This window comes from Garra rufa, chromosome 18, assembly GCF_049309525.1.
Source record: "Garra rufa chromosome 18, GarRuf1.0, whole genome shotgun sequence".
Classification (NCBI taxonomy): domain Eukaryota; kingdom Metazoa; phylum Chordata; class Actinopteri; order Cypriniformes; family Cyprinidae; genus Garra; species Garra rufa.
Window position 1 is genome coordinate 31445030 of NC_133378.1, and position 16816 is coordinate 31461845.

General features: G+C 37.4%; 1 protein-coding gene across 1 annotated transcript in view; it reads left to right on the plus strand.

Moving 5' to 3' along the window:
* LOC141290597 (inactive dipeptidyl peptidase 10) overlaps nt 1-16816 on the plus strand; it is an 82563-nt gene that overhangs the window by 35706 nt on the left and 30041 nt on the right. Inside the window, exons 5-6 of the mRNA XM_073822712.1 lie at nt 3065-3136; nt 16611-16663. Coding sequence (XP_073678813.1) covers nt 3065-3136; nt 16611-16663 — 125 coding nt within the window. The remainder of the gene's footprint in view (nt 1-3064; nt 3137-16610; nt 16664-16816) is intronic.

Genomic DNA, 16816 nt, shown 5'->3' on the forward strand with positions numbered 1-16816 from the left:
CCACCTTCCCCTCGTCCATGCGAACTCCGTGATGATCGATGATGTATCCGAGGAATTGTACAGAGGGTTGATGGAATGAACACTTCTCAGCTTTCAAGTAGAGATGATGTTCCCGCAGTCGTTGAAGGACCTCCGCAACGTGGTGGCGATGTTCGGCCTCGCTCCGGGAATAGATCAAGATATCATCTATGTACACTATGACTGACCGATGGAGGAATTCCCGGAGCACTTCATGCATGAAGTTTTGGAATACGGAGGGGGCGTTTACTAAACCGTAGCTCATAACCAAATATTCGTAATGGCCGGTAGGGGTCACAAATGCAGTCTTCCACTCATCCCCCTCTCGTATCCTTACCAGATTGTAGGCGCTGCGGAGGTCCAACTTAGTAAAGATGCGCGCTGATCGGAGTTGTTCCAGAGCCGCTGGGACGAGAGGAAGGGGATATTTAAACTTGACGGTGTACTTATTGAGAGCTCTGTAATCAATACATGGTCGTAAACCTCCATCCTTTTTGGAAACAAAGAAAAAACTAGATGCTGCTGGAGAAGTGGATGGCCGGATGTACCCCTGATCGAGTGCCTCCTTGATGTACTCCTCCATGGCTTTGGTCTCGGGAAGCGACAGCGGGTAGATCTTTCCTCTAGGTAACGGTGCATCGGGAACCAGGTCAATAGCACAGTCCCATGGCCGATGAGGAGGTAGCTGGGAAGCTCTCTTGGGGCAAAAGACATCGCTGAATTGTGAATAGATATCTGGAATCTTGACAGATAGATGGGCTGAAGGACTTTCGACTGACGTGATATACACAGGGATGGATTTCTTGACAGGACGTGGAACTTCTAGACAGCATGTTTTGAAACAGTTTTCACCCCATTGCAATACTTCACCTGAGCCCCAAGAGAGGATGGGATCATGCTTCACCAGCCACGGGCGCCCTAGAATGATGTCGATGGTGGCTTCCTCCAGAACCAGTAGCTGGATCTTCTCTCTATGAAGTATGCCAATTTGAAGGTGAATTTCTTCTGTTTTCCGTTGTACTTGTTTGCGGGATAATGATTCTCCTGTTATAGAGTGTATTTTGTACTTGGTTGTCGTGGGACGAGTGCGTAGCTTGAGCTGGCGGCAGAGGGACCCCGAGATGAAATTGCCGGCTGACCCGGAGTCGAGGAGGGCTGTGGCAGACACAGAAAAGGAGGCAGTAAACAGTTGCACATTGGTGGTCAGAGGGTGTAAATTCTCAACTTCCGTTTGCAATACACTCACCCGGGTAACTGTTGGCCTGGAAGGACAGTTCAATCGTAGGTGTCCACTGGCTCCACAGTATAGGCAGAGACCCCGGGTCAACCTCCTCTGCCGCTCAGCAGCTGATAATTTTCCGGACTCTAAGATCATGGGTTCTGGAGCTGGTTCTGGAGGAATCACTTTCTCTGACGGACGGATGAGTGCAGGCGTGGCAACGGTAATGTCTGGTCCATAAGCATTCATTCGGTCAGCACATCTGATGGATAACTGTATAAATTTCTCCAATCCCTCTCGATCATCGAAAGCAGCTAGTTGCATGCGTAGTTTCGGTTCTAAACCCAGCCGATATGTAGTGATGAGAGACCGTTCGTTCCATCCACTGGCGGCTGCAAGGGTTCTGAATTTCAGTGAATATTCTTGTATGGACATAGTACCTTGTTTGAGATGGTATAACTGGTCTCCTGCTGTTATATCGCTGTCAGACTGACCAAAAACCTCCTTAAAGTGAGCGATGAAAGCTTGGATGGATCGTGTGGCTGGTCCATTCTGATGCCATAAAGTGTCTGCCCACTGTAGAGCGTTTCCTGTTAATAATGAAATAATGAAAGCGATTTTGGATTGATCGGTGGGATATAACATGGGTTGCATAGCAAATACCAGCGAACATTGAAGCAGAAATCCATTGCACTCATCCGCCCGGCCAGAGTAGGGCGCCGGTCTGGCCATGGGACTGGAAGGTACCGTAGAAGAAGTGCTCAGTGATGGTGACGGTCCGGTAGTGGTGACGGGTGTGGTTGTGACTTGAGATCGCTGGAGAGCCCTCATGAGAGAATCTACCAACTCTTGGAATGGATCCGTTGTGCTCATGCTGTCTGTTGTTTAGGTCCGGGCATCTGTTATGCACACAGACACACGGGACAGGTAAGTACAATTCAAGATGTTTATTATTTGCAGCAGAGCAGAAACAGTGAGGATAAGGGCTGATCCAGAGAGGTGAGTATCGGAAGCACGGTGTAGAGAGAATAGCAGTACAGCAGATAATTAATCCGTTATTTCTTTTGCAGGAGATGGATCGGGACGAGACTAGGATGGACACACACCGCAGACTGGACTGGAGACACAGGGAGCACAAGACTAGAACACAAGAGAGACAGGTAAGTACTTTCAGGTAAATATAGATTGTGGCTTCGAAGGCGAGAGACACAATGAGTCCGTGTAGAGTTAACGTGCCCGGACAATGGTTGAACTGCGGTGTGTGCTTAAATAGGCTGTGAGGTGATTGGGTGCAGGTGGTGCTAATCAGTATTCAGTATTCTGGTGATTGTGATCGCTGGGTGTGGCTGGTGTTAGAGCCTGGCCAATCCGTGACAGTTAGACTTGTCACATTGGCTTTATACCCGAACATTTCCTACCCACAGTGCACTTCATGCATTCATGGTTTGCTGCTAATGGGTTTTTAGAGGGGAGAATAAAAGTTGAGCTTTGTGGAATGTTGTTCGTTTTCACAGATGTTTCTGAAATTAAAAGAATGTGTTTGTATTATTACACTCACAATAGAAGTATATGGAGTGTGGCATTTGCCCAAGATAAATGTTAAACACAAAACATAGAAGCCTCAAATGTATAAAGTAATATAATAATAGAAGTATAGGGCGTAAAGACAAATGCATATATATAGGCACCATATAATATGAGATTTAATGACTTACATATGCTAGTACATTAACTGACAGCATGCTATAGATGCGTTTGATAGAACTTAACTTGTTTTGAACCCATTGTTTTAAGCTAATAGGTGTTCTTTTTTGGTTTCCATTTTAGGATCTGAAGTCCATGAGGTTCCAGGTTTCAGCTGATAAGAAGTTCATCTTGATGGCTTATAATATCCACCATGTGAGTAATACGAACAGAATAAAGTCAAGAAGCAGTCTCATTTCCATGTTACCTGTCTATTAGAATAAATCATAGTGGGGGCCTCTCATTGACGTTTATTAGGTCACTTCCAGAATAAAAATTTCCTGATAATTTATTCACCCCCATGTCATCCAAGATGTTCATGTCTTTCTTTCATCAGTTGAAAAGAAATTAAGGTTTTTGAGGAAAACATTCCAGTACTTTTCTTCATATAGTGGACTTCAATGGGGATCAACGGTTTGAAGGTCCAAATTGCAGTTTCAATGCAGCTTCAAAGGGCTTTACATAATCCCAGCCCAACTGCAATTTGGACCTTCAACCCGTTGATCCCTATTAAAGTCCAATATATGGAGAAAAATACTGTAATGTTTTCCTCAAAAACCTTAATTTCTTTGCAGCTGAAGACAGAAAGACATGAACCTCTTGGATGACATGGGTGTGAGTAAACTATTGTGAGTTCTTTTTATTCTGGAAGTGAACTAATCCTTTAATAAAAGTGCTGTACAAGCAATTTTAGCCGTTATGCTAACTGAGCCACTGAATTAGCCAGCTGTTGTCTTGCAAGATTCTATCACCATGCAGAATCATATCCCAGTTGGACCCCAGAGCGATTTTGAGAAAATTGAGGTTGTATGCCTACTGCATGTATATGACAAATCATGTCCTTTAAATGTCACATATCTTATTATATTTAAGAACCTACAGTTGAGGTCAAAAGTTTACATACACCTTGCTGAATTTGCAAAAATGTTAATTATTTGACCAAAATCAGAGGGATCATACAAAATGCATGTTATTTTTTTATTTAGTACGGACCTAAATAAGATATTTCACATAAAAGACGTTTACTAGTCCACAAGAGAAATTAATAGTTACCTAGTTCGAACATTTACATACGCTTGGTTTCTAATTCTGTTTTGTTACCTGAATGATCCACAGCTGTGTTTTGTTTGTTTGTTTGTTTGTTTGTGATAGTTGTTTATGAGTCCCTTGTTTGTCCTGAACAGTTAAACTGCCTGCTGTTCTTCAGAAAAATCCTTCAAGTCCCTCATTTTTGTGTATTTTAACCCTTTCCAACAATGACTATGATTTTGAGATCCATCTTTTTACAATGAGGTCAACTATGGGACTCATATGCAACTATTACAGAAGGTTCAAACACTAACTGAAGTTTTAGAAGGAAAAACAATACATTAAAACTATATTTTTTCACGTAGCACTGCTCTTCAGAACATACAAAAGATACTTACATTTTTCCAGAGGACAAAATCAGTTAAATTTACCCTGATCTTCAGGTTCAAAAAGTTTACAGCCCTGGTTCCTAATCCTAATGTCATGTTTCCTTCTGAAGCATCGGTGAGCGTTTGAACCTTCTGTAATAGTTGCATATGAGTCCTTCAGTTGTCCTCTGTGTGAAAAAATGCATCTCAAAATCAAACAGTCGGAAAGGGGAAAGGGTTCAAACACACAAAAATGCTGAAAAAAACAAAGAATTTGTGGGACCTGAAGAATTTTTCTGAATAACAGCAGGCAGTTTAACTATTCAGGACAAAAAAGGGACTCGTGAACAACTATCACTAAACAAACCAACAAAAAAACAAAGCTGTGGATCATTCAGGTAACAACACGGTATTAAGAATCAAGCGTATGTAAACTTTTGAACGGGGTCATTTTTATAAATGCAACTAATATTTTCTCTTGTGGACTATGTGTAAATGTCTTTTATGTGAAATATCTTATTCAGGTCAGTACTAAATAAAAAGTAACATGCATTTAGTATGATCCCTTTTATTTTGGTAAAATAATTAACCTTTTTGCAGATTCTGCAAGGTGTATGTAAACGTTTTAATATCTAATTATCAAGAGGAAGATATCACAATAATGTTATGCATTTTTGAAGAGGGCCAAAATTATAAATAGAACAGATTGTTGGAGTATGTTTTACAAAACAAATACTATTTTGGTCGTTGTTTTTGTAACAATTTGTGAAATTTGGACATTATTTTGTCCCCATCATTTTCCCTGTAGGTATTACAAGATAGATCCCCAGTATGTAGTTTGGACACATTTGGTCCTCACAAAGATAACAAAACCTGACAGATGCTGTGCACGTATTGATGGTACAAGCATTTTTGTGCGCTGTTAGCTGTTGTTAGGAGAGTCAACTGCATCCTTTATCTATTGGACTGGACAAAATCTTTTCAGACCAGCGGGGGAGACCACTTATGGTGTCCAAAATTTTTCAGCATGTTCAACAGTGAATGGAGCGGCGATCAACAGTAAACGTGGAAGGAATAGAATATTCTAACACAGAGGAGCTGGGGTGTATAGAAGGAAAGAAGGAGGGATACAGACAGGCAGTGGGAGAGATGGAAACAGAGGAGAGGAGCTGCTTGGCACGGAATTGTAATGAGCATCACACTGGGGCAAGCCTTTGTGATTACAGCAGGTTTTAGTAACAGGCTGAAAATAAACAACTTGTAGGCTATTTGTCTGAGCAACCACAGCAATCTGTAGTTCTTATCCCCCTGCCAAACCCCCTCTTCAGAAAATAATCATCTCTGCAGTAGTGTTCTCTCTTCTCAAAGAAGAGCGACGAAACAGGGCGTAGACAAGAGTAATAGAGAAAAAAACAGGGTAAAGAGGAAAAAACAGGCAATGAGTGAAAACACTGACAGTACAATCCATATTCTCGCTCTCCTGAATTGCGCTTGCACTCTCTCTCCTGACGTCTCTTGTGAATATTGCTTTTTTGTTGCTGATTAAAATGGGTTCTGTATTGTGCATTTGTCTTGAAATGTGATGTGGTGCAATCTGGTGAATGACATGTACACTCCAGTTTCACCCAAAAATAAAAAAAACAAGATTTATTTTTTTTGCACTAGTAAAATATCAAGCAATTTATTATTGAAGGCTTGCAATGTGACATTAATTTTGTGACAATTAAGCACAATATTATTTTCTACATTTTCCCAATTATTTATTTATTTTTATAATTTACATTACTCAATTTTTCGTCACAGTCTCCTCGCAATGTGACTGCACTTAAGCAGCAGTAAAATAAAAATATTCATATATTTATATTTATACTAGTATAAATTAATATGGTTTTGAATTGCAAAAAATATACATACACTACCAGTCAAAAGTTTTTGAACAGTAAGATTTTTAATGCTTTTTAAAGAAGTCTATTCTGCTCACCAAGCCTGCATTTATTTTATCCGAAGTACAGCAAAAACAGTAAAATTTTAAAATATTTTTACTATTTAAAATAACTGTTTTCTATTTGAATATTTTTTAAATATTATTTATTCCTGTGATCAATACTTTTATTAAGCAAGGATGCTTTAAATTGATCAAAAGTTATGATAAAGACATTTATAATGTTACAAAAGATTTCTATTTCAGATGTTTTCAACATAATAATTAGAATAATAATAATAATAATACATGTTTTTGAGCAGCAAATCAGAATATTAGAGTGATTTCTGAACATGTGACTGGAGTAATGGTCCTAAAAATTCAGCTTTAAAGTCACAGAAATAAATTACATTTTAAAATATATTCAAATGGAAAACAGTTATTTTAAATAGTAAAAGCAGGAAAGACTAATTTACAAAAACATTAAAAATCTTACTGTTGAAAAAATTGAATTAAAGTGAAAAAGTGGCTACTGTAGTAGCATTTAATATAATGTAAGCAAGTTTTGATGTGCTGCTGGTGTAGACATTCTAAGTACATTTACATCTTAATTTGGACTAAAATAATAATTATAATTTTTTTAATTGTTAACTAAATACTTTAGTGACATTAATGTATGTTTAATTCTGTAGACTTTAGTTTAACTATGCAAAACCCCACTGTCGCAATGCAACAGATGCTACCATGACATTTTATACAAAACAATAATTGACCATTTAAATAATAAATATTATGTTTAACATATTTTTTATTTTTATTTTTTTGACTTTGCTTAAGAATTAGGATAAAATATGCTGAATTATCATAAAAAAATTGTCACAGTGCAAAAAATCGTAATGATCTTAAACAGGAATTTTTAATTTCATTCTTTTGATATTGGTTCCTATTTTACAAAATAAATGACACCTGTGTGGTCACATCTGCAGGGAAACATGGGATTTCTCTGTTAGTTCTCCACCTCCTCGAGTCACAATCGCTGTCTCTCTTCCTTTATCTCTCGCCCCCCTACTTTTTTTCCACTATCTCTAGAGATTATGTGCTGACTGAGGCAGTTTGCAGCTCAAGTAACTGAACTGAGAGCAGCACAGAAATCACATTGAGAAGGGGGAGGTTGTGGTACGGCGACTGAAGAAGACGGGGATAAAAATGATGTGATCTGCAGTCGCCGTTAGATCACGCTGTCCAATTGAAATCAATCATAGAGACGGGATGAATGCGATGTGTGCGGAGAGATTGGAAAGGAAACTGGGAGATAGGGAAAGAGGGAAATGTGAAACTATAAAAGGGGACACCAGACAGTGTTGGGAAAGTTCTTTTTCTACGTGAACTAGTTCAAAGTTCAGTTCACACATTTTAAAATGAACTAGTTCAGTTCATAGTTCATAATTCAAATTTTTTGAACTAAGTTCGCAGGTTCCAAAATGAACTAGTTCATAGTTCTTTTACTTTTTCAAGTATGTTGCTGCAAGCTGTTACCCTAAGAATACTGGCATTTTCCAGTTGTTGCCCCTCATTCAGTCCACACTCGTATCCAGCTGCAGCTTTCACCCTACAGTATATTCTCAGAAACATGAGGAAGAACGTGCTGCTTGAATAAGCTCTATTTTGTTGGACTGGTTATTTATTATTTTATTTTTATAATATACACCACCATTCAAAAGTATGGGGTCAGTAAATTTTTATTGTTTCTTTTTTTTTTTTAAGAAATTAATACTTTTATTTACTAAGGATGTATTAAGTTAATAATTAAAAGTTTATTAAAAGTTAATAATAAATCATTTAGATTATTTAATATATAAATATTTTCTAACAAACACTGTACTTTTTAAACTTGCTATTGATAAAAGAATCCTGGAAAAAAAATCACAGGTTGCAAAAAAATATTTGGCAGCACAATCGGTTATCTATCATTGATCATTCTAATAATAAATCAGCATATTAGAATGATTTCTGAAGAATCATGTGACACTTAAGACTGGAGTAACAGCTGATAAACAAAAATCAGCTTTTCATCCCAGGAATAAATTCTATTTTAAAGTATGTTAAAAAAAAAACAACAACATTATTTTATTTGTAAAAACATGCAATATTACTTTTTTTCTGTATTTTTAATCAAATAAAAACAGCCTTGATGAGCATAAGAAACTTCTTTAAAGACAAGTCTTAAACATTTGAACGCTAGTGTAACATTTTATTACCTGTTTTGCAAGGGAAGTAATAAAATATTATAATATTAGCAAACATTTACTTTCACCCTACAGTATATTCTCAGAAACATGAGGAAGAACGTGCTGCTTGAATGTTTTTTAATGACGAATTAAGAAAGAAATTAAAAAATTATTTTCGGTGGACATATGACGTTTCATTCATAAAGTAGTACCCGCTACCTTCATCGGATTTTGCCTCCATTCATTCTTCGCAATTTGATGACGCATGCGCGGTGCGACTCTGTGGTGGCTGCTGTTGCCGTCTTTCTCCCTATATAATAAGGCCCGTTTTAGATTGTGTTGTAGCGGTTGTAGCGTAGATATTGTACAGTCCGTGGTTATAGCCGGGATTTTGCCTGGCTCCATGGAAATCTGGCACTCTCTAGAACAAAATTGAACTACGAGAGAACGACGTTCATAAACGCCAGAATGAGCGCGTTCACGTTCACGTTCATCAGGCAGATATACAGCACGTTCAGTTCACGTTCACCCAAATTATGAACGAGTTCATGAACGATCGTTCAATGAACTCGTTCAGGCACAACACTGACACCAGAATAGTAAGGTGAAATTGCAAGGGAAGGAAGAAAATGAAAAAGGGAAAGGAATGGAAGAAAGGCGAGGGTTGGTAAGAAGGTGAAGCTGAAATACATAATGAAAGAGTGAAATAGAAATCGCGAAAGGCAGCATGAAGGATAGTGGGAGTCAAATCAAAAGATACAGACACTGAGATATAGGAAATGTAAAATGTTAAAGGATAATTTAGCCAAACAAGATATCTGTCATCATTCACTCACCCTCATGTCATTCCAAACCTGTACAACTTTTTTCTTCTGTAGAACACAAAAGAGGGCTTTTGAACTTCTAAAAGGATGCAAAAGCATTACAGACATATTTCATATCATATACAACTTCAGATGACTTGGAATAAAGGGTATATGATACCTGAATCTTGCCACATTCATAAGAGTTAATTGGAGAAATAGCAATATCTGATTTGTGAATGGCTTTTGAGTCAGATCTTTTTAAAGGTTCTTTTTCACTTCCAGAATAAGTTACTCACCCCATGTGATCATGTTATCAGTGAGCAGAAGAGACTTCTTTAAAAAAAACATTACTTTAGTGACATGCATGTATGTATAATTTGATGCTACCATGGCATTTTATACAAAACAATAATTGACCATTAAAATAATAAATATGTTTAGCATATTTTTTTTTCATATTTCACTTCCAGAATAGGTTAGTCACCCTATGTCATCCAAGATGTCCATGTCTTTCTTTCTTCAGTCGAAAAGAAATGAAGGTTTTTGAGGAAAACATTCCAGGATTTTTCTCCATAGTGGACTTCAATGGTGGCCAACAGGTTGAAGGTCCATACTGCAGTTTTAATGCAGCTTCAAAGAGCTCTACATGATCCCAGCCAAGGAATAAGGGTCTTATCTAGCGAACGGATCGGACATTTTCTTAGAAAAAATAAAAATATATTTTTAACGACAATCTTGCACTAACTCGACTTCCAGCATTACGTAGTCACATATGTGGAAGTACCGACCAGTGTTTACAAAGCAAATGTGCAATTTTTTTTATAAAATGACTGATTGTTTCTCTTGATAAAACTCCTGTTTCTTGCTTGGGATCGAGTTGAGCCCTTTGAAGCTGTATTGAAACTGCAATTTGGACCTTCAACCCACTGGCCACCATTTTAGTCCATTATATTAAGAAAAATCCTGGACCATTTTCCTCAGAAACCTTGATTTCTTTAGATTCACTCATGAGTCAGACTGAGTAAGTTAAGACTCAGAAGTTCTCACTCAATTGGTGTCACAGTGGTTAACAGCTCACTGGAGGGGAAAATTATCAGTAAATAACACATTTTTGTCTGTTTCTTACACAAAGCTGTCTTAGGACTTGCTCTTGCACAGCAAATCATAATATTCATAAAATATCATAAAATTACATCCTACATTACCTTCATACATTCAGTATACTCATGTAAAGGAATATATATTGTATAGCAAATCTTAACTGCTTGATTATAAGGCATTAAGATATGTGACCCTGGACCACAAAAGTCGTATAGCCAACTACATTTTAAGGGTCAAAATTATCGATTTTGAAGATCATTAGGGTAAAGTAAAGATCATTTTTCATGAAGATATTTTGTAAGTTTCCTACCATAAATATATTTTATTTTATATGCATTTCTAAGAACTTCATTTGGACAACTTTAAAGGCGATTTTCTCAATATTTAGATTTTTTTGCACCCTCGCATTCTAGATTTTCAAATAGTTGTATCTTAGCCAAATATTGTCCTATCCTAACAAACCATACATCAACGGAAAACTTGATGTATAAATCTCAATTTCGAAAAATGTACCCTTATGACTGGTTTTGTGGTCCAAGGTCACATATTAGATATTATAAACATTAATATCATGATTTCTGTAAAGCCATTTTGAAACACTATTGTGAAAACTGCTATATAAATGAATTTTACTTCACTTTTATGATGTGTTACATCTTTATTCAAAACCTGACATCTTCAGCCATTGAGATTGCATAGAAAACCAACTGTCAACTGGAATAAAATGGAAAAAGCAAGTAATTCGGATTTGAATGACATGAGGATGAGTAAACAATGACAGACATTTTTATTTTCGGGTGGACTATTACTTTTAAGTCACAGCCTAGGAGGAAGGAAGTCAGAGTTACAGGAACAAAAGTAAAACATCCACAGGGATTCAGAAATGAAGAGGTGTGCATTATGTGAACCAGGGCAACCTGAGACTGAAAGTGCAGAGGAAGACGTGTTGTGATGAACATGAATCAAAAGATTTTACAGTCAGAGCCAACACTACAGAGAGAAGAGAACAGAACGAATGGAAAAAAGGCAGGCGGGAAGGCAAACTAGGGCATATCTTGCACTTTTGGCACTGAGAATTGTGTGGGCACCAGTAGCACACTCAGTATTATTGAGCAAATTAGTACGATTACTATGCCAGCGTCACAATGATGCAGATTCCCACGTTAGCAATTTTTCTTCCACTGTTTACCATATGGATATTAATTTTGTGAATTCAAGGGGATTTATGACTCACAGCAGGAAACCACAGTCTTTTTTTCCTATAATAAACACATACACAGTCTTACGCTCAGAGAAAAATGTGCTAAAACTCAGAACTAGACACTTTGAGATTGCAACATTCACTTGTCACACAGTCGTATGTCTGTATTTTTAATATTGAGATATAGTTCTGTTCAAAAGATTGGGGTCAGTAAGATTTTAATATTTTTGAAAGAATCTCTGAATCTCTTATGCTTACCAAGGCTGCATTTAAAATAAAAAATAGAGTAAAAATCAATATTGTAAAATATTATTACAATTTGAAATAACTTTATATTTTAATTAGGGGTGGGCATAGATAATTTTTTAAAATCTAGATTAATCTAGATTAAATCTTGGAATTAATCTAGATTAAAATGGCTAATTTGAATTCTGCTGAAGGCATTCAGAATATGTGTGCTACCCAAATAATGACTAAAAGTAAGTCTTCGAGAACGGGCCAGGTGGCGCATTAGATCAGGCGCTCATCTCCTGTTTCCAAAATGCATCACAAACTGCTTGACAATTGCATTTAGAACATAATTACCTATACAAACTTGTGTAACCAAGTACTTCTGCGCAAAAGGCTGCACGACGTGCGCGTTGCCGTTAAATACACAGACGCGCACGGGCATGGATTTCTGCGTGCATAGTCTTCCATTAAACTGCGTTGCTTTTAGAAGCGTCAATTCAGTTGTTGTATATAGTTTAATGTCTTTATTTCGGGATTATCAAAGTAAATTATAACTCAAACTTGAGATTTTACTGGGGCACAACAGATTTTCACTGTGGCACGTGCCCCAGTAAAAAGGGTCTAGCAACGCACCTGCCCTGAAGCGGTTTCATAGCTGCAACCATGTTTGCACGTCTCATTTGATGTGGTAATTTCACAGAAGTTGAAGACTCGTTCTCGCCCCCTACAGTGCAATTCGACTAGGTATACGTCATCCGCGCTAAAATATCAAGGTGAAAGTCATCATATCTTGCGTATTTTAGACCCAGCTCCCAACCCAACTTTGAGAATAGATTAACGGCGATATTTTTTTTATCGCCCGATAAGAGTCTCACGTTAATGCAGCACGTTAACGCCGATAACGGCCCACCACTAATTTTAATATATGCTACATTTTTGAAAAGCTTTTAGAATTTTCGCCACTCTTCAGTGTCACATGAGTGCCATATCTATATGGATTCTTTGATGAATTGAAGGTTCAAAAGAACAGCATTTATTTAAAATATAAATATTTTGTAACTGTGGTCTATTTAATGCATCCTTTTGAACAATGTAATGCATCCTTGCTGAATAAAAGTATTCAATTCTTTCAAAAACAATATCTTACCAACCTCAAACATTTATCCTAACAAAATAATTGTTTAACATCACTGCTCGACAGTACCAGACAGTGCGACAGTCAGCTGTTCTGTTTTTAGTATGCAGTGCAGGGCATGACTTTCAATCCTATTAGGCTTTTGGGAAAAGAGTGCAGTTCAAAGCTTGTCGCCACACTGCATTCTGTCCTGATGCTGCAGCAGTCGATACATTTAATTTTACACGAATCATTACAGACCTAACTGATCAATACATCTTCATATAACCAAATGCTTTCTAATATACAGTCCTACTGCACTGACGAAATGCACAATTGTCCTTAAACACCCAAAGGACACTTGTATTGATTTAGGTCATCTTTGACATGCTAATCCAGTGGAGGGGGTTTCAGGCTGATATGTGAACGTTACGCAAGCAGGTTTTTTTTTTTGGAGGGATATCGACCACAATGATTGTGCTGATAGAGACAGGGCGTGTGCCGCTATCATTCTGTGGTATGACCCCATACATGTGATGTACCGTTCTAATAAAAGTCAAGCATTCCCTTAACCCATTCCAGCTACTGATTGTGAAATAAATTCAATTGTTTTCTAAAGAATTGCTTCTTTTGTTCACGGTGCTCCTCAGATGAATCAGCTGAGTGAAGCTTGAAATTGAAATTGAAATGATCCATTAAGCAGAATCCATAGTTGTGTTGTCATGCAGTGAGAGAATGAATGAGATTATGAGCGGTGCAAACCGTATGTGAGCACTTTGTTCAGAAAGGAATACAAGCTGTATACTACACAATATATGTTGACTTTTGTTTAAAATAGTATCCACCTTTTTCTTCAAGGCAGAAGTAAGCTCATAGGCGAGACTTCTGGTTCATTATCCACTATAGGGAAATAACCAAAAGAATAACAACGTGCAGTAAACTGTAAAACAGTTTGGACTACGAACCAGTGTTTTCATAATTAAGGTAACATATACAAAATCTTAAAGGGGTCATCGGATGCCCATTTTCCACAAGTTCATATGATTCTTTAGGGTCTTAATGAAAAGTCTCTAATATACTTTGGTAAAAAAAAATTAATAGTAGTGTAAAAAAACACCCTTTTACCATGTCAAAATCAGCTCTGCAAAATATCAGCTCATTTTATCGCAAGGGCCCTTTAAATGCAAATGAGCTCTGCTCTCCCCGCCCCTCTCTGCTGAGGGATTACGAGCTGTAATGTTTACTTTAGCCACATTTAGCCGTGTTTATTAGCACATTATTAAGAAAGGCCATTTGCAAAGATGAATAAAAAACCCTTATACTCACTTCTGCTGTGGGTGAGGCTGCATCACGAATGATTCACATGAACATAGATGCATATGTAGATCGGGATTGGTGCTTTCCTTTTAAAAATGAAAGTAACGTTGTCCTCTGCCTCTTAAGTGGCTCAGATGTCGGGAGTAAATGACTACTGCTATGTTCATTATTACATCCAACAACAGAACACCTCAATCGCTCAATTAGAGTCTTCCCCTGCACCTGAGTCACACAGTGGCGATCATATTCGGACTGTTTCAGCTTGGTGAGGGCAGGTCTAAGGTAAGACGCTCATGTCAATCAACTGTGTTTCGTCACAACGACAAGAAGCTGAGAATGACCTGATTTTAAAAGGGGATATTACTTTTAAAGATTAAAAAAATACCACTGGGTTGTGTACACAAACTGCCAACACACATTAAAGGTTGTATCAGCGATTTCAAGCCTGAAACATAAAGTGTCACATTCAGCTGAACTTTCTTCACGATCCGCTTGCTGCCTGCCCCATAAATTGGCTGTAAAAAAAACGTGTCTCTGTGGTCAGCCTAGAGTCCGAGATATGCCAAAAAAACAGTCAGTGCTACCAACCTTTCCACAGAAAAACAAACAAGTGTTCCAACCAATCACCGTCAGGGGGTTGGTGTTGTGGACTTTCGTATTGGTGCAGGGATGTGAGGGAGGCAGAGCGAAAGTCTACAACACCAACCCCCGGACTGTGATTGGTTGGAACACTGTTTGTTTTTCTGTGGAATGGTTGGTAGCACCGATTGTTTTTTTGGCATATCTCAGACCCTAGGCTGACCACAGAGATGCGTTTTTTTACAGCCAATTTATGGGGCAGGCAGCGAGCGGATCGTGAAGAAAGGTCAGCTGAATGTGACACTTTGTTTCAGCCTAGAATCGCTGATACAACCTTTAATGTTCAAACAACATGTAAAAGTTAGTTTTTCATCCGATGACCCCTTTAAGAAACACCAATTTGCATTATCAAGCTACAAAACAAGCTGTTTTGTACAGATGAAAATAGCTGGACGTGGATAAGATTGGAAGCCGAACCTATAAAATTTATAAATGACCATGCCCACTCTTATGGGGAAAAAGGTTGATATTATATATGACACAGGCTCATTTAAAAAAAGACTTTGTGCTACATTATTGTCACCAGTAGGGAAAGTTACTTTTAAAAGTAATGCATTGCAATATTGAGTTACTTCCTAAAAAAGTAACTTATTGCATTACTTTTTGGAAAGTAGTGTGTTATGTTACTTTTTCTCATCTGGGCTGGACTTGCTTGTATGTTTTTAATATAAAAAATGTATATTTTTGGCACATGTAAAATCTTTTACACCAAAAGTGAAATGAATAAGTCACAGGACGAAGGAAATGTAAATTTAGTTATAAACATGTTTATTTAATGCCGGTTTGCATCATATTCTGAGTTTGTAATTGACAGTTTTTATTCATTTTAAAGAATGCTGAATCTGTTTTTGTATGAGATGAATAAATGTATGTTCACATTTAGTCTAGAACCACAGTAAATTAATATTTTAATTTAGCAAGGGTGCATTAAGTTGTTCTTTTGAACTTTTTATTAATAAAATAATTCAGAAAAAAAATGCAATTACAATTTCAACGAAAATATTAAGCAGCCCAACTGTTTTCAACATTCATAATAATAAGAAATGTTTCTTTAGCAGCAAATCAGCAGGTTTGAATGATTTTTGAAGGATCATGTGACACTGAAGACTGGAAAAATGATGCTAAAAATTCTTCTTTGCCCTCAAAGGAATGAAGTGCATATTAAAATATATTTAAATAGAAAACAGCTTTCTAAATTGTAATAACATTTTACAGTATTACTGTTTTTACTGTAGCTTTGATCAAATAAATACTAAAAATACAAAAAAAACCCTTACCAACCCCAAACAAAATTCACACTTAAAATGGAAGGTCAAGTTAAGTGCATTGCATTGCGTTCTTAAACTGCACAATTGACCCTTCGCAGAGAGTTTAATTGACATTTGACCAATCATAATGTTGAATATGTCATTACTGTCCGACAAACAAACCAGACAGGAGAGTAGATTAACGTTGGTGGACTTGAACTTGAAAAATGGCAGATTCTGCGTATGATTGGTCAGCTCACCTGTCAATCAAGCTGTTTGCAAAAGGGGCAATTAGGCAAGTTAACCATGAAATTTCATTCATACTTCACAACAGATGTAAGAGCATACTGTGGTAGTATGCAATTCCGTACATAGCCTATGTGTTTGTGTACAATTTAGGGATCTACCATGTCCTCTGCCCTTTCCAGGTATTCTCACAGTCCTTCACAGCATCCTATGCAATCTACACAGTGGCCAGCGGGTAGGTAGAGACGGAGGTCCCTCTCTGCATGGCCTGCACTGGGCATGTGCACAACCAAAAACCAGTCCAGAGGTCCCTCAGCGTTTGTGCTTTTACCCAACGTTATCCATCAGGCATTGATTATTTAAAAGTATGGAAAGGTACTGTTTGATC